The sequence below is a fragment of the Falco cherrug genome, chromosome 4, assembly GCF_023634085.1.
Source record: "Falco cherrug isolate bFalChe1 chromosome 4, bFalChe1.pri, whole genome shotgun sequence".
Lineage (NCBI taxonomy): Eukaryota > Metazoa > Chordata > Aves > Falconiformes > Falconidae > Falco > Falco cherrug.
This window is the reverse complement of record NC_073700.1, coordinates 6,483,348-6,501,746: the sequence shown is the minus strand read 5'-3', so window position 1 is coordinate 6,501,746 and position 18,399 is coordinate 6,483,348. Positions and strand designations below refer to the sequence as shown.

Below are 18,399 nucleotides of genomic sequence, written 5' to 3'. Positions count from 1 at the left end.
TTACATAGACATTAAAAGGAAACGAACCCACTAGCTAACTAACATTTTTAAAAGACATTATTCACTTAAATAGCACTGTGGAATCCATCCATCCAGTTTCTGTCAGCGATTTGGCATCTCCCTGATCACAATCCTGATTTCAGCAGAGATTGGTCAAGCACTAGAAAAGACAGCATGCTCAGCCATTTCAACAGAAATTGGTTTGGTTTCCTCAGCACAGCTTCTTCTTGCCATAAGGGGAAAACGTTAAAAAAAACCCAACACCAACCCACAACAAAACCGACTGTTCTTGTTAGAACAATTGTTTATGCCTTAATTAGCCTAGTAGACTTGGAGTCACAACTGCAAAAGCTCCTGTTGAGCACTACTTCAAAACCAGGTGACTCTTCCCCCTGCCAGGAATATAAACCTACTGAAAATAACCATGAAGGCAACCCCTTCCCGAGTTCCTCCCTTTCCACAAACAGGCAAAACCATTTAGCAACTTTTGAAAGAGCGGTTGTAAATTCTTGTAGGACTATTTACTGGTGTTTTCACTTATATTCTGTTAGATACAATATTTGTCAGATCACACACCGATTATGTGACCACTGTATGCATCCAGAAGGCAGATTTAGAGCACTAAAGCAGCAGCAGTATTCTCTAGCCTCTGATGGCCATATAAAAGATAGATGTTTTGAAGTACCTAAAGGTGGTTGCAGGCTATATCCATGCTGAGCTGCCCATCCCACTTGATGAAGGAAAGGGTCCAAGTAGAACAGCCATTGGTCAAACTTGTCAGAATCCTCCAGCCCTTCATATCGCAATTTCAGTCGCCCACCAACATTTTCTACCACATTGACTATCCAGGCTTCCAGGGAATCCCGGATGTTCTGCAGTTCTAGCCGGGAGCCTGGTGCAATGAGATCCAATGGATTTTTTCCCCTGTGAAGCTACAAAACACAAATTATTCTGTACAACAGAACAAACCAAATCCAATACTTATTTATACACACTCCTTTTGCATAAATAAAGTATGAACACAGAAGTAAAGAAATACAGGTCCCTTACTAACACAAGACAACAGAAACGACAATGTTTAGAATCACTGGTGCTTGCATCAGAGCTTCTGCACTGCCTGTAGATACAGTCACATACGTCATTTAATTTAAGTCCTCATCTTCATTTTCAGAAGCATTATCACTTACATATTCAAGGTTTGAAGGAAGCATGAATAATCTTTCTAAAACTGAGTCATCTAGCATACAAAGATGACTAGACAGAAAACATACAAAGATAAAAATGTTAGCTGTAAAGACAATGTCAATGGCATTTAAAAACCATAATGTTCTGTACTTCACAACCAGACGCTAATATGAGGTGCAAATATTGTTTTAACTGCAGAGGAGGGGATAAAAAATTGGCTCTTCACTAGCAAAGATGTGAGATTTAAATGAAACAATAACCTAACCATTAGCTATAAAGAAAAGAAAAAAGTGAAAGAAATCCACTGAGAAAGAGGACAACATGAAAGCTAGATAAAGAAAGGATTATTTCCTTAGAGCAGGATGAAGGAGAAGCAGAACAGGAGGAAGACTGAAACCTAAGGGAGTTTGAAAAAGGTTTTTCTTTTGATAGGATTAATGAGGAGCCCAAACCTGCAGTGACAGATATGCTTCAGGACAGCACTATCAAAATTAAATACTGTAAATAGGAAACACTAGAGTGTAGAACTTCAAGGTCAGCAGCATACCACAATGCTCCCTAAACTTAAAAAAGGAACTGAACTGACAATCTGAAGAGGGTTTCCTTAATGACAAAGAGGAAAATCAAGACAAAACCCAAGACGCAGCACAGAGCAGCACTTACCCCCTCCAGCAGGTTAGCAGGAGCGCTGCATGCTCCTTTCAGTGCTCGGTGAAGGAATTCCTCCTGGTCAGGTATCTTGTCCTTGATACCTGAGTGAAAAGCGAGGAAGAAAGACTGTGATTCTTCCTGCCAGTTAAAGATTATTCAGACAACAAGACATTACTCTTGTGCTGCCTAATTCACAAGAATCTGCCGGACTTGCCAGTAATGTCTTGAAAGAAGAAACAAAACAACAAAGTCTTTAAAGGAAATGACAAAGCAGTAGAATTTGGTGGGCGATGATTAAGATAACCACAAGCCTCTGTAAAAATACATCCAGTTTTTAGATTAATCTAAGTCCTCTCCGGTAAAAGAGAAATCTCCTACTATAAGTCATAGAATTTCAGAAAAACATGGCAGACAACCTCAATTTATGACAGCAACACCACCTGCACATAATAGCAATTACAAAGACTACCTGTCAGGCTTACAAAGGACAAACCCATACTTTTTAAGGTACTCCCCACTTCTGCATGTAGAGCCAATACCTTCAGGCACTTTGAGAATCTTCTTGTTCTGCTCACACCAGCCAATGGGGTGCAAATCGGCTGTCATGATATCACACCAAAAGTCAGCCTTGCGGTCTTCCCCATAACCATCATAGCGCAACAGGAGCAGCTGCCCACAGGTAGTAATGATGGTGGCTACCCAGTAGGTGTTTTGGTCAGACTTGACAGCAACTTCTAGCTTCATACCAGGGGCAAAACCATTCTGCAAACTTGTATCCACCTGAAGAGGAAGAAGATTGTCACATTTCAGTACCACCCAGGAACTTTGTGGAACAACAGGGAGAACAATTTAGACATGTTCATTAGCAAAAAACTTCAAGCCAAATGCCATCCAGTCTCTTCAGAGAAACAACTTCATCACACTGTGTGACCCAAATCGGAATGCACACAGAATCATCATTAATGAAATCTCCTTTGCATTTCAGAGTACCTTTTCAACCTTAATCAATACCTTGCAATTCATCTTCCTGCCCTGGACAATAACTCAGCCATCACTGAAAAGCTTTCCAACTCACAGCTGGGTTGTCAAGCAGGGCAAAACTAAAGGTCAAACGCAGCAACACAATTTGACTTTCTCTCTCTTTCAAACTCTTTGGACAAAGAGCCTGTTTAAAGTACACAGGCATGGTTTACATAGCAACATCACTGTCTCTTCTGCCGTGGTCATTTAAGAAGTCACAAATCTGCACAAATTGCAGAATAAGGATTTTTAATGTCTCTGTCCAATAACCAAAGTAATTCTGTAAGCAGCATTGTTACATCAACTGCATGGAAGATGAACAATATGAGTTCTTCAGTGAACTCGTGCTTTGACAGCAATAAAGCACTGTGTGTGCTCTGTGTGGGCGTTACGTGCAGTGAGGACCTGACTGAACAGTGCTCAGATACTTAAAAAGAGAAGGTAAAACATTAAGTTTCTCATATCCCTAACTTCTCCTAGCTCAAACACTCCTGAAAGAGCAGGTCCCTGTTCTGCTCTCACTACAGTATGTTTCTGATTTATGCTTAATTCCATGGGTTCAGTCTTAATTAAAAATCTAACGTGTCAGTCTCCTGTTCTCAGCTGAATGTAACCGGTGTTTTCTTTCTTAAGTGGTCCCAAGTTCCATTTCCTCTTTGAATCAACTGCAAGAAAAGCTTTTAGTATAATGCAGATGCAGTAGATATTTTCTGGGTTATTTATTACCAGTTCTGCGCTGATGGTTCAGTAACTGCCATAGCTATTATAGTCTCATCAGCCATCACATACTGGTCTGCTAAAAATAAAACTAAAAGAACCACATGAGAAAGAAAAGCATATGCCTCTTAACTGTTCAAATCCTTTAGGTTAATACCCTTCACTTAAAAAAAACGTTCTTAAAAACAAAATCAGAAGGACCCAACACCTGCAGGTGTTTTGAAGTGGTATTACAGAGGTTACTTCTTCAAAAAGATTGCTGTCTTGCTGAAGAGGTATTACTAAAGACTTCATATTCGGATTCCCGAGAGAAAAGCCATGAACTTGACACAAAGTCTGAGGAACTGGGAAATCTGTGCAGCTCGCTCTACCCAAACTTTCAGCAAAGCCTCACGGTGGAGAGCTGCATTCAACTAAACCAACAGCAACAGACAGAGCTTTCCCTGAAGTCAGGTGCGTTTTTTTGTCATTTATGTTCCTTGGTGAATACAGCGGAGACCAAGAAGTTAGCACCCTCTCCTGGCAGCTGGGCAAGACGACACGACGAAGTGGCTTAAAGCAAAGAACTTTGTTTCTTTGGGCTGGCTGAGCGAGCAGACTGGCTAGCAGCAGATGCTGTGGAAGCTCTGAGAATATTTTCACTGGAGCAGTGGGTCTGAGAGCAGCAGCTTCCTGCTACGCACCCGGCCAGGTGAGATGGCCACAAGCAGTTAGTGGCAGCACTGCCCAGGCAGCTCCGACCCCCAGCCCTCCTTCCCATCAGGTACCATCTCCCCCTTCCTTGGGCCACGTCACTGGCCAGACCTGGGGACCTGACTCGGCCCAGGAGATAATCATAAAGAACAGATAAAAGGTATTAAGAGCATGCAAGAACACACAACAAACACATACGTTCAGATGATGTTGAACGCTAACTTATTTTTGATAAATATTTACACACATAGATGTGGCAGAAAGGAATTAAAAATATTCAACATTTCTAGAGAAAGTGTATTTCAACTAAGGGAGGATGACAACATCGGCATCCAATGCAATTTTTTGGTAAACTCTTTTTCCTGCTATACTGTAAGCAAAACAGTCACTTTGATTTCAATATTATTTAACTTTTAAAGTGCAAACAGATTAAACATTAGAACACACTCAGTTTGAGGAAGTGGCTTACATTTTTCCAATGCATCTTGCTCACAGTAAGAACAAAATTTTCAGAATTAATATAAGCACACAAACATAAAGAAGTCCCCTCTCCCATCAGCATGTCTAGTTCTTTGCTAACACAGGCTGCGTAATCATGTATTACAGTTTCTTAACCTGATCAGGTACTCTCCTACAACATGGGTTAGGTATTTCTCACCCACCACTCACAATGGGAAGCTGGTCATAGTCTCATTACTCCCAATATTTAAAAAGAACAAAACAAAAACCTTAAGCTCCCATCTAAAATTTATGTATATTAATTTATTTACACATGTTCATTTGCTCTTGCGCCAACATTATTCTTCAGCTTTGTTTTTTCCACTCTTTTTTTCAAAAGTGCAGAAGTAGTTCCCTCTTGGCTCTCCTGATGGTAGCTTATAAAATTATATCGTTCTTCAAGTCAAGCAACTAGTGCCACAGAGATTCTAGCTGGAGGGACCACCAGTCACTAGCGCAGATGTCAGTGCCTGCACGCTCTCCGCTGAAAAAATCTCTCACCTGGTGTATCCTGGAATCACACTCACATTTTTGTAGGACTGTCACATAGACAGGCTGTCACTATCCACTGGGAGGCAGTGAGGTTCTCCTCCTCCTGCACCTTTTCCAGCCCATGGCCTTCTAAGGGACAGCAGAAATCCTGATCACGTGACCGTACACTACTGAATTTCTATGAGCAGCAACATCTAGGTGATGTGATGCTGCTGTAAATAAGCTTCTCTCTCAGCTTTTCAATTCGGCGTCAGCATTAACTTCCCAAAATTTTATGCCAAGCTTAATACAAAGAGGACATCAAAACTGGCCTCCAGACAAATTCTAAGGGAATCCAGCTAGCGAAATGCCTGACAGTTTTCTGAACACGCAGTCATCTGTTTCCACGCTCACCCCCCCGCCCCTGCCCAGCACTGCAGGCACCCCGAGCCCCCAGGCTGGGTGCCTGTGCCAGGGTGTGGAGCGTGGCCAGCCGAGCTGTCGCACCGCCCACGAGGGCACCCAGCGCAGCAGGAGCGGACCGGGTGATGCAGTCCACGAGGGCACCCAGCGCAGCAGGAGCGGACCGGGTGATGCAGTGAGGCTTTGCCCACACCTGCCTGCCGAAGCACTCCACAACGATGTTACTGGCACCAGCAAAACTGCATTATGTTCTACACACGTAATGAATAATAACAATAAAAAATGTGGGGTATTTTTAAACCTAACTATTTTTACCGACCACAGCCACAGCAATCAGACCTCTTGTTTGACATAGCTGAGTTGGCACAGAGTACAGCGCAGGGGTAACGGTCTCATTCGAAGTGTTTCTCCTGCCACTTAACAAAATAGAGCTGCAACATTAATTCAGTTAGCCACTGCTGTAAAGCCGGCATTACAATTAGTTTTTATAACGTCCAAGCTATGATAGCAAGCTTCTTTAACAGAGATCAAGTAAGGTAAACCACACCAGAGGAGCAGACAGGCCAGTCCTCACGCTACTGCAAAATGCCATTGCTCTGATTCCACACTGCTCCCTCAATGTGGGCTGCACACTCACTGTCACTCTTAAGTAAGCGTGCTCTTGCTACTGCCTCAGTACATTAAGGAAAAATAAAGCAAGCATAGTCCTCTCTCCTGCTGAAATGAGATACCTGAATGTTTATTTTGAACAAAAAGCTTACAATTACACCCCAGTGTATGGAAGAGCCTCTGCAAAGTCTACATTCACTGTGCATCTTTACTACCAATTGCCATATTTTAATATATTTTTTAATGTTTTGCACTTCTGCAGGTTATCTTTGGACTCAAAATACTTTGTGATGCTTCAAAAACAGACCTTAGTCTGTCTTTCTGCTGATTTAAGTCTCCTGTACTGAAAGTGGTGATACTGGACCCAAAAGCCTGAGCACCACAGAGTGCTTTCCAAGCACTGTGCCACGCACAAGTCATTACTCTCACTGCCATGGTAAAAGACCCACAACCAGTCTTTGAAAGACCAATTAATAGTAACTTTAATAGAAGCTGGGTAAGGATACAGGCTGGCAGTCTGGAAGGTGTTTCAGTTGTCGGAAAAAATCCAAAAGGTTTGGAAACCAGCACTATACTGCTCACCCTCACTGATGACCCAGTACAAGCAGGCAGACTTCACATTCAGATCTCACCCAATGGAACAGTGGGCTCCAGGGTTTTACCAACAAACATTGGATTAAAGATATTCAAGGGCAAAGACAAGGGCTTATCAAGACTTGATTCTATACATTAAGCCTGTGATCGACAATTATCCTAATCAGTTTTCTAACTACTACAGTCAACTGTTTGGCAGAGCTATTATTTTCTCCTTGGCCATCTTGAGAGCCACCATTAAAACCTTCTCTGAGAGCACATTTGAATTCCGCTGTTCAAGAACTATGCCACCAACTTTCTGAAGGTAGCTCCTCCATAGCAGTTGTCCAGCAGCAATCACCAAAAGAAGAAATAGACTGGTCAGTTTGGGCTTCATGAGAAAAATCAAGCTTATTTTCTGGTGCAGAAAAGACTAGGAGCCCCTCAACTTTCAGCACTTGCGAATGGGATTACCCTGTGCTACATACAGAGAGGAAGATGAGTGAAATTCCTCGTTTCTCTTTAGGAAACATGATTCTAGTTAGTCTTCCAGATTTGAGAGCATTAACTCATTCAAAGAAACCTTAAACATTCAGTGTATCAAAAAAACCCAACATGGGAGATGGTAAGTAAACACACACTCCCTTACTCACATGTTTAAAAGATCCATGGGGGGCTGCAGTTGCTCCTGTGTCTTCTAGATACTCATCCCAATTGAATTCCATTTCTTCCACACTGGAACCAGCATCTGGAAGAAAAGCCAAACACTTTCTATTTAGCAACCTCTTGGCTTAAATTTTAGGCTACTAAGAACTACAGCAAAACCTGCCTCAATTCCAAATGACTGAGTACACAAGTGTGCAGTGAATTTCAGTTACGTGTTTCAACACACAGACAATGCTATTTAGCCTTTCTTTGTATGTGAAGAAGACCTTAAGTTGGATCTGATCTGGAGAAGGGTGAGATCCTGAGGATTTTGGTTAAGCACAAATTATTTACAGTTTGTGAGAGGAGAACATAGGCAGAAGAATTCTGTATTTGTATCAATAAGAGACTCAATCTGGTGCACTAGACCATCAGTGCACCAAATTAAACACCATCCAGGAAACAGTAATACCAATCATAAGAGGTTTTAAAAGAAAGACTAAAAATAAATACTGAAATATGGCTCTCTTCTTTTTTAAGTTGCATAGTATTTATGTAGGTGTTATAAAACACCAAAACCACAGAAACAGATTCAGGGTAGTTCTAAAGAAAAAAGCTCAAGACACAGCTGAAATCCCCCAGCCCCGGTGTCCCCTTCAGTTCTTGGCTCACTGCCCCGCTCCTTCCCTATTCCCATTTTCTCCAACACCTAACTTGCTCTGCTGAAAATACTCTACAACAAACACAGATTGGATTTCAGGTCCCCTATTTAGTTCAGCATGCAGCCACGTTGTATGTTTTCTACAGGCAGAGCGTGACATGACCAGGGAGGGTCCCACCTCACGTAAACAGTATTTTTAACCTCAACACACAGCTTCAGGTTCGGCTGCACAACGGGATGGCAGTGACATGACATAGAAGTAAAACTTTTCATTTTCACTTTCAGACTGGTTCTACCATCTGCACCACTGTTGTCTTTATGAATGAACACCAGAGATTTCCATCTCTCAGTGCAGGAAACCTGATACGTTGTTTATATTTAAAAACAGAAATCTCTGTGTATCGCAAGCATGGGGAGAGCTCAGCAAATGTTACAGGACACCAGCATTTCCTACACACTCAGCCTTTCTTAGGACAGGTGGTAACTGCTGTTTCAAGGAGTAGTACCTTATGTAGGAAACATTACATGTCCAAAGAAACCAGTGAAGTACTATTACATGCCCTTATCAGACCCGTGGACATGCTAACAACCTGCTAAGTATGCTCCACAACGGTTCTTAGTCCTCAAATAGAGAGGGGCAAATATTTGCCAGAAAGTCTGAGCTACGTTAAACTGTTTAAAAAACGCTTCAAGTCTTGAGTGCAAAGTAGGTTTATTTTATCATCAACCTGATTGTTAAGCTCGTTCTTGACTTTTCATTGTAATTCTAGGAATTATCATTTCCCCAAATTCAGAAATGTATATTCAATTAGCTTTTGTTTGCTGACCACATTACCTGTTTTAAAGGCAGCTCTTAACTCTCCCAAACCCAATTTCATTTTGGTGTTTTAAACACAGTTGGTTGTACTGGCCCTACATAAGCCTCAGAGCTCCAAAAAAAAAAAATCAGAGCTTGAATATCACCACCACTTTTAGGGAAAAATTTTTAATTTACTAAACAAATAACCTGGAGAAGGACATAAGTAACTAATTTTATTTTAAAAATTTTTCAGGGAGTAAAAAGGTTAAGGCACACACCACAGCTGTTTGCAAATGTAGGTGGAGCTGATCAAAGCTTTGGCTGCAAGTCATTCTAAGAAAAATATAATTTCATTGCAAAATGTTGTTAAAGTAGATTAAAATTTCTTAACTCATAAAACAATCATCTTATTTTAATATAACCATAAAAATGCTTAAGTTCACAGCTCCAGAACCCAAGTGGGAAGAAACGTCAGCTTGAGCACACCAATGGTCAGTCAAAACCAAGAGCTAACTTGGATTTTTCTCCCACCTAGAGAAAGGCAGCTCATCCTTTCCCACTGAAAAGCACCCAGCTGCTCAACAGCATCAACAATCCTGCTTCCACCCAACTCCAAAAAAACATTTTTGTATGCAAAAAACCCACCGCTTGCAACGTCTAATGCATTCCTGTTTGAAGGGAAACATAAAGCAACACAACTGCTCTGTGCTTTTTTAACAAGTTTGAAAGCCAAGTGGCTCGACCTGGGACTGCTACACGGACCTTGAGGCTTTCCAGCCCTGCTCTTTACCAAACCGCTTGCAGCACCAAGTCTTCAATAACCGTTATCATCAGATAACTGTCTAAGGGGCAGTTAAGCTCCTTAAATGAGGCACAGGTCACTTAACACACTGAAAGGGTCAATTAGTAACTTATGTTGCCACCTAATTGCTACAAGAGCTCCAGAGAAAGCCAGTTTGCATGCTGCTCCAGCTACCTTTTGCTCTAACTACGGTTAAAACCATTTCCCAACTGGATCAGAGTTACCACTGGTCCTTTGTCACTCCACTCATCCATGGTCTCTGCAGCCTGCGTGTTTTTTTATCCAAAAGAGCTGTTTCCTCCCAGGTCTGCGCTGCAGCGAGAAAGGCTCAGATTCCTTTCTGCTGTACATTGCCCCAATCCCACCAGCACACCCAGAAGCTCTCTTGAAACTCATTTTTCATAGGGGAAGGGAAAAAAAAAAAACCAAACACACAACAAAATTTCACAAATTCCTGTCCAACACTCACTGCAAATTTAATACTCTTCCCGCTTTATTTTAAGGGAGTTTCATTGAGTCAGAGGGAATTTTTTTTAAGATTTATTAAAAAAGCACCCAGAACGTTGGCTGTTCTGTTCATTCCTAAGAGTTCAGCTCAGCTTGCATCTAAATTTTACTAAGGTTTATTAATTAAATGAGACTAGGTGAGTAGCCTCGCACTTCAACCACTGAGCACGCAGAGCTGGGGAGTTCAGGTGCTTTCATCCCTTTCGGAGGCTGCCACAGCTGAGGGCTGCGCTTAGCTATAGGATTTAACACATTTTCTGCTGCTTCTCATACACAGCCCTGCCACAACATTCCAGGTTATTTAGTGCAGCACTTAGTGAATCAATGTGGAACATGAAAAGCTCACTTGAATAAAGCTCCAAGCAAAAGTGCTGTATGAGATTTCATAGTGACAGCAGTAAATTAGTTTTTTAATTGTGGCATACAGTAGGACTACATAGACCATGAAAAATCTCAGAAATCAAATATATATTTTTTGACATCTGAATGGAGAAATACTCCAAGAGTATGGCGAAGGACCATCCCTCTGGTAAGGGTCATGCTAGCTGGAAATCCGAGTCAGAATACAATCGCTTTTCAGGTTTTATCGGCAGGACAGTTAGAGCAGAGCAGGCCCTGTTTAAATCAAGCCTTTGATCTAGTCTGTTGGTATTTTTTGCAAGATGCTATTGCACAGCACCATCCTTGCAGGTTAGCAGATCCCAGGATACACAGAGGACCAGTTTAATAAGCTACATTCCTGAGGGGCCATATGTCTGTATTAAATGTCCTGATCAGTCTGAGTTCAAATTACTCTAATAAAACCTCAGGTATTTACACCAGAAATCCTCACTACTGTGAGAGAACTTGAAAATTAATATGATGGATGCCAACAAGCAAAACAATATTTAATCCATTTAATCCTAAAGCACAATTTACTAATCTAATGCTGTATGGGTGTACCTGTATGTTTGTTCTTTCTCCCCATATCCTTAACTGCTACAACTCCTAAATGAATTCAGCTTTCTACTACACGGAGACGTATTTTTCTTTATTAGACATTAGCTCAGCAGCAAAGCACAGCTTTGGTAAAGGTGGGAAAAGAAACCAGATGCAATTCTCATCTCTGTGGCCTTGTCATACAACTTTTTTGTCAGTAAAGCTTTCAAATCAAGCTAACATTTTCTCAAGTAAATCCTGAGAAGTGTCCTACACAAAGGTTCTGTGGAGAACGCTTATCTACTCTGAAGGTGAGAAAATGGTCTTTAAAAATATTAGAAGTTTCCTAGGTAGGTGTATCACTTCCCATTTATCACTATTTCTACTAGCATTATTGTGAACACTAACTCTTCCTTTCTGAATTTTACCATGAATTCTGTCCTGCTGCTCTCCAGCAGGAAGAGAAGGAATACCGAATTGTACCATTTGGACACAAGAAGGTAGTGAAATATTAAGGACACTGGCCCTTAAAAATACCAGCAGCGGAGAAAGACTACATCAGACTGTTGTGATCTTTGGATTCAAGTTAAATTCTCACTGCAAATAATTTTCATGCATCTTTAATGTGATTTAGTTGAACACTGTCATATTGGACATTTAAGTACATCATATTGAAGTCTGCAAGACCTTCAATTAAGGCTAACCTAAAGGTTTCTCACCCTGAAACTTAGATACATTTCAATCTGATTTTAATAACAGTTAATCTTTTCCATCTATACCAGCTGCAAGGCTATGAATAAATAAAGACAGGTTGGAATTTCAGCAGCTGAGAAAGACTGTGACAAGAATGAAAGTTGTCTTTTCCCCTCGCAGTGCAGGAGAGCCTGACAACCAACAACCTTGACCACTGTGTAGGTTCTCATAGGCAGAGAGCCTGTATCTAAAAACCAAGACGACAGAATCTCCAAAACCTGCTGAAAATCATCAAGCAGAAAAAAAAATGACACCAGTCAGACTCTGAAGGGAATGCTCCAGTAGTAGTTGGGACTGGTCTAGCTGAAAGCACTTCAGGAAACAATATTAGAGGGCACAACAAAACCAACGTGCTTTATGCTTACGTGGGTAGCATTTGCTGGAAACCATCTTCAAATTCAGCAAGTAAAGCTCTCTGCAGTTACTCTTTGCTTTTCACAGCTACCTGTACTCAAACCACGCACAAAAAGGATGCTCAGGAAAATAGCTGTTGAGTAATTTCAAGACAGTATCAAACCCTTCCTAGCTATTCTAGAAGCACATAGAGAGGACTGCGTGACCTCTGATCCTTTTTGAGGAAGATGGAAAAATGTTAATAAAGGTTTTGGTACAGGGGGATATGCTATCAGCCTGTAAACACCCCACCACTGACCACATATACATCTCCCTACTGTTCTTTGTCACTCAAAGCCTTTTCTCTTTCTTACACTACATGACAGAAGTTAGCAGTTTCCACTAGCAGAGGAAAGAGTATTTGCATGGGCCTGGAGACATTCTGCATACTTGCGCAAGCTGCTTTTTCTCGCTTATTTGAGGATATAACGGTGACAACAACTTCACTGATCAGCTATAATTAATAATCAAAAAGCACATTTCAGCATCATAAAGCAGATGATAGCATTCTGCTAAAAGCACTGTAGATTAAAATCATGTTTAACGTTTCTTCAGTAACACTGACAGCGATTAGACATCCATAAAGTAAAGGTACAAAAACTACCAATAGTGAATTGTCTTATGAGAAGAGCTGCTTGTTGGACAAGTACCAAAGGGAAGTAATACTCAGATAAAATCTTAATCCCATTGTTTACACTGGTAACTACAAATTAGAATTTATTTGATATTAACTGTACCAACACTATAGGTAGGGACCTTGCCATGGAGAAGGAACAAACCACAGCAGGCAAGTCAGAAATATGGACGGTCCTACCCCCGTAAGAGTGTAGAAATCCCAGAACTCTTTCAGAAAGCTGCTAGTATCCTCAGCCATCCCAGACCAATGCTCTTCCCCAGCCTGGTGTTTCAAGGTGAACCAAACTCTGAGCTAATTTATCATAATATACCACTCTGCAACAGGTTAGGAGTTCATATTCCAAGCCTATCAAAGTGAGCATACCAAGGCACATCAAAAAAACAGGACAGATTACAGTAGCAGCAAACAACTTTGGTTATCTGACTTTTTAGAAGATGAACACAAGAACAGAACAAGACAATATTAACCACTATGACAGGTAAATGCCTTAAAATAGTAGTGTTAAAGCCACTGAGATTTTCATAGTGGTACCTTGAAGAGGAAAGACACAGCTTCTTAAACACAACTACTAAGGTGGGTCAGATTTTGCCCTCCTTTAAGCCAGGGATACACCCTGCTTTTGAAATAGAGCAATAACAAACAGAAGCCCCACATCCAGCATCTAACCTACAGTCATTGAAATGTGAGTTTCTCCCTGTATACGGTACACAGCACCAGACATATGCACTGTGAAACATTCACTGTGCCCATCTTTGTTCCATCTTGCTTGCCAATTTTTTTGAGAATCATTATCCAGGGAGCTCAGCCAGAATATTACCTGCATCATACTGCTGTTCTCCATTCATCTCCACAGTAGCCCAGTGGCTATTTCAAGCAGCCAGAAGAAGCAGGGGAATCCGAGGCAGTCACGATTTGGTGGTCATGAGTTGCCTCCCGCCTTCAATTCTACTGGCAGCCAGAACATTCAAGAAGGGATCCTGAAAAAAAACCTGAAAGGAACAACTGTTAGTTAAAAATCCAGTAAGGATTTTCTTACTTTTAATACACGTTAAAAAAGTTAGTCCAGCAATAAGCCAAAAACCTTAAAGCATACAAGGGCATCTCACTGTGTTTATGTATGTTTAGCTATTCCATACCCCTCATCTACAGACCGAAGAAAAAGTAATTTCCTAAATCAGTCAACTAATTATAAAGCTGACTTTCAACAGCCCCCCAACACATCTACCCCCCTCAAAAAGTTCCTTCAACCCTTCACAAGGCTAAAGAAGCAGGGAACTAATCAAGTCACAGCTTAGGAAACAGACAAAACAAGAATCCAGCTCCTTTGTCACCTGGACCAACGAAAATGTCTAGAGTCAAGAAAGCCAAACTGATACTGGCAAAGAAATGACAAAGGTCTGCTTAGGCTGTGGATTTCTAATACTTCAGCCATTTGCTTTCCACAAGCCTTCAGGCAATTTGCCACTCTGGTCTTGAACGGCTAGAAGTTTAAATGTACACATAAATTTTAAACTTCCCAGATTCTTAACAGTTCAACCAAAGAGCCATCACTTCATCACATTAATAGGACTTGAAGACACCAATGAAACTGTTATATGACACAGTACCTCATTTATATAGGAGACAACATTGATAATAAGTGGAAAAAAACAATTCATACTCTGTATACCAAGATACAATTAAGATATTTTTACTTTAATTTTATTTAATGTTATTTTAATTTTATAATATTTTGAAAGTCTTATAAAACTTTCTTTGGTTTTTACACCAGTTCATTTTACTGTACACTAGCCGGTAAAACGTATTTTAAGATATTCAATGCAGGTACAGTCACCTGTCATTCTGTCATCATCTTTGCTGATTTCACCCATGTCAATGGTTCTTCAAGGAGAAGCAGTCCTGTACAGCAGCAGAGGGCTGCTCTTAATTACATCACATTAAAATTATGATCCTGTGGTATGATAAAAAAAAACCCCAAGTGACAGAACTCCAGCCTACCTGTAACACATAGCCCTTCTGCCCACCAAATTTCTTAAGAATCACTTTCATTGCCGAGGGACACAGCCCCTCTCTACTCTCATAATACTCTTCTTTGCCAATAGAGACTCAAATTGTTTTGGAGACAGCACGACAAGAAAATTTTGCAGTCTGTTTTGACAAATCCAACCTACAAATACAGAGGCTGTACAAATGCAGATGGCTGAACCATTTAATGTCTTCTTCTGTTACCGCAAACCAGAAACTATCGCCCTGCAGAATGTTTGAGAATGGCACATGCGAAAAACAATGCACTGAAACTGGCTGTTTTTCACACCAGTTTACTACATGACGCGTGTGCACACGGTGTTCCATGGTTGTGCAAGCCGAAGGTATTCCTGCCCCAACGTGTATCAATGGAAAATAACTTTTTTTAACTTACCAGGTTAAAACCCAAATAAAATAAAAAACCACAAAAAATAAAAGAAGCGAGCAGAAATACACACCTAAACGTTCTGAGATAAGAAGCCATAATTTTCAAACCTACTTCTACATGCAATTAAATTATCATTTCATTATTAATGGTAGAAACCATGGAAGAACAGGTCTAAAGCAAGTCCACTAGTTCACTGCACTGGCAATGCACTGCAAGTATTTTTCCCTTACAAAATTCTCCACTAAAGCAAAGTTGTACAGCAAATAAAAGCCTAGGTTACGTATTTCCTTATTAGTATCAAACTTTGACTGACAACTTTATATAAATCAGTGAGATGGGGCATGAGAGGGCCCTGAAAACAAGATTATTCGCTTAAAAATTCTTGTAAAAAAAGGATAATCTTCAAATACCCTTTGCAATCTTATTGAACATCTGGGAAGCACCTGTTTTTTCTGTTTAAGCAAGATACCAGAAATAACGTAGAGGACTAAAAATCAGGTTTTAAAAAACACAGGCTGCACTTCCCACCTAAACACATTTTTAATAACTACGGTTTAAAACAGGAAAGCTCTACACATTTGAAAAGTTTTAAATTTTTTTGAGTTCTGTATACCCACAATGTTTATTGAGACCACCCAATAATTCTTAAGAATGGTTTTGCAGGAGGGTTCTTTTTTTTTAAAATTATTTTATTAAGGTTAAAGAAACTAATCCATTTTAAGTGGTCTTTTTTTCTACTATAGCATGGACAAATGCGTAAGAAATGCCAGTTGCCTAGCAGATGGAAACACAAAAATCTTACTGCAAAATGAGTATCACAAAAGAGAGGTTTTCCACTATGATGCTGCTTCTAAAGATGTAATCATGATTTCACTTCTGAAGGTATAACTGGACTGGCTACAAAACTAAGACACTGTTAAGCCCTTCTCTCTCTGAAAGAGCATCTTCCATCCCACCACAACCGCAAGCAGACCGTAAGCAGCTTTATGCAGGCTGCAGTTGCATTTGTACTATCATTCAAATAGGCAACTTGCAAACTACAGCTGGTCTGAAAAATTCTAACCGTTCTTCCCTTTGAAAATCTGTTTGTTGAAAATAGAAATATTTCGAAGAGGCAGTTCTATTACAGGGAAATTTAGGGAGGAGAGCAACTGTTTCTGCCGGCTTGCCTGCCCAGCTCCTTGGTGGAAGGCAGCTCCCGTAGCGCCAGGCACACGGACTGGGCAGACACCCACGGCTGGGACCAGAACGGGCAGCGTCACTGCTCCTGCTGATAGCGCTATCTTTAGGGTCCCACGGTCTCCAAGCAAAGCAAGCTGATCAAGAAATGCCTCTGCCATTTAGATACAGAAAACTTGGAAAGAAAAAAAAAGGGGGGCGGGGGGTGGGGTGGGGGGGGTGGGAAGGGAAGTCCCAAACCTTCTCAAAGGACCATAATTCCATTTTGTGGAGGATTTCCATGGCAAGTGTAAAATGCTGTGTGGCAGGCTGCAAATGTCCTGAGCATGTGTGTGGAGCATCCAGGCTCGCTAGCTGGCAATATCGCACAAGTCAAACCAAACTCACGGTACCCTTCAACTGAAAGTTGTACCGAGACTGAGCTACAGTCCTTGGCATGAATTTTAGGGAACTGCAGTGCAAAGCATTGCAAAACCTGGCTGAAATCTCCTGCACACAACACCTGTAGCTGCACTCACACACAAATAAAACAGGAAATTTGAACACAATTAAAGAAATATCCACCAACAGTGCTCTGTAGTGTAGGAAGTTCTCAAGTACCATCAAAAATACAGCCAACTTTAAAAGATTTCATTACACGTGAGAATAAAAATTTTAAGAGTAACAAGAGGTATTGTTAAAATCTCCTGTTGAACGGTAGCTTAATGCCAAAAAATCTACTGTGTAGACGATATTAATACTGTTTTATTCATTATCGCTTCAGGAATGCATCTGGAAGGGAACTCAGCTGCCAATTTCTGCTATACTGCTTCTAACCTACTCCTCTCCAGCTCAGAAAGACCATGCTCAGCATACAGCTACAAGGTCCCAAGTTAACTCCCAACTCAGTTCTGTCTCTGTGCGAAAATGACTGAGAAATTAAGCCCAGGTACCAATCTCTGTCAGTCTCGACTGGTCCCTTACGTACCTCTTCCACGCTCTCAGGACAAAGCAGGGCAAGCTACTGCAACCGCACGTTCCAACCTACCCCTTCCGAAGGCTCCTCCTGCAGGCAGGCCGACACCCTCCCTGCATTCTATCCTTTATGAGGTAATGCTGGAAGAGGATGTCACTGGCAACCCGCACAGCACTTGGCACACAGCGAAGAACTAACCAACAAAATACTTTTTAATCATTAACCAAAACATTTCTTGGTTAGCGGTCTACCATAAGTCTACCAGCTGTCACAATGCTAAGCCAAAACAAGGGCAATGCCGTGAAAAACGAGAGAAGCACGTAGTCCAACAAATCTGGGCATATTCCATGGGCTTCTATTAGTGTAGCCCTGGCAAAGTACCCTCAGAATTTAATCGCAATTAAGATATTTTCAGTTTATGGGATCCAACTCTCAATTAATGTCTATAACTATACTAAGTGATGCAAAATGAACTTGATCTTTTTTCGTAACATGGAAATATTTAAGTCACACACCCTTCCCCCTCAAACCCCCCCCCCAACTAACCACAAAAAAACACAACCCAAAACCAAACACCACAGAGGCTGTTCATTTAAAAGATGCCAAATACTGGCAGCTCCTGTTGAAGTTGATTGATATTCTGCCCAAGTCAAGTTGGGTAGTTATTCAGGATTTCATAAGCCACTCTGGTGTTTTATGTACACAAAATTGAGAGTACTTGTAATTAGCACCCGCCATGGCTGATGCTTACAGTCTGGCACCCCAAAGATTATCTTTTGATAAATCTCGAGGGGAGGGGAGCACAAGTGCTCCTGGAACAGAGCTGATTTGGAAATACTTTGGACTCTTCAGACTCACTTCTGCATTTCAAACGTCCTTTCAGCACATGAAATATTC

At 41.0% G+C, this 18,399-nt stretch overlaps 1 protein-coding gene across 2 annotated transcripts in view; it reads right to left on the bottom strand.

Annotated features, from left to right (window-relative positions):
• SFMBT1 (Scm like with four mbt domains 1) overlaps positions 1-13,941 on the bottom strand; it is a 38,651-nt gene extending 24,710 nt beyond the window's left edge. For both annotated transcript variants that reach the window (XM_027812626.2, XM_005444226.4), the window contains exons 1-5: positions 13,773-13,941; positions 7,494-7,588; positions 2,376-2,616; positions 1,849-1,937; positions 686-932 (exon numbers count right to left, since the gene is read on the bottom strand). In XM_027812626.2, coding sequence (XP_027668427.1) covers positions 686-932; positions 1,849-1,937; positions 2,376-2,616; positions 7,494-7,588; positions 13,773-13,800 — 700 coding nt within the window. In that variant the 5' untranslated portion in view covers positions 13,801-13,941. The remainder of the gene's footprint in view (positions 1-685; positions 933-1,848; positions 1,938-2,375; positions 2,617-7,493; positions 7,589-13,772) is intronic.
• Between the last annotated feature and the right edge of the window lie 4,458 nt (positions 13,942-18,399).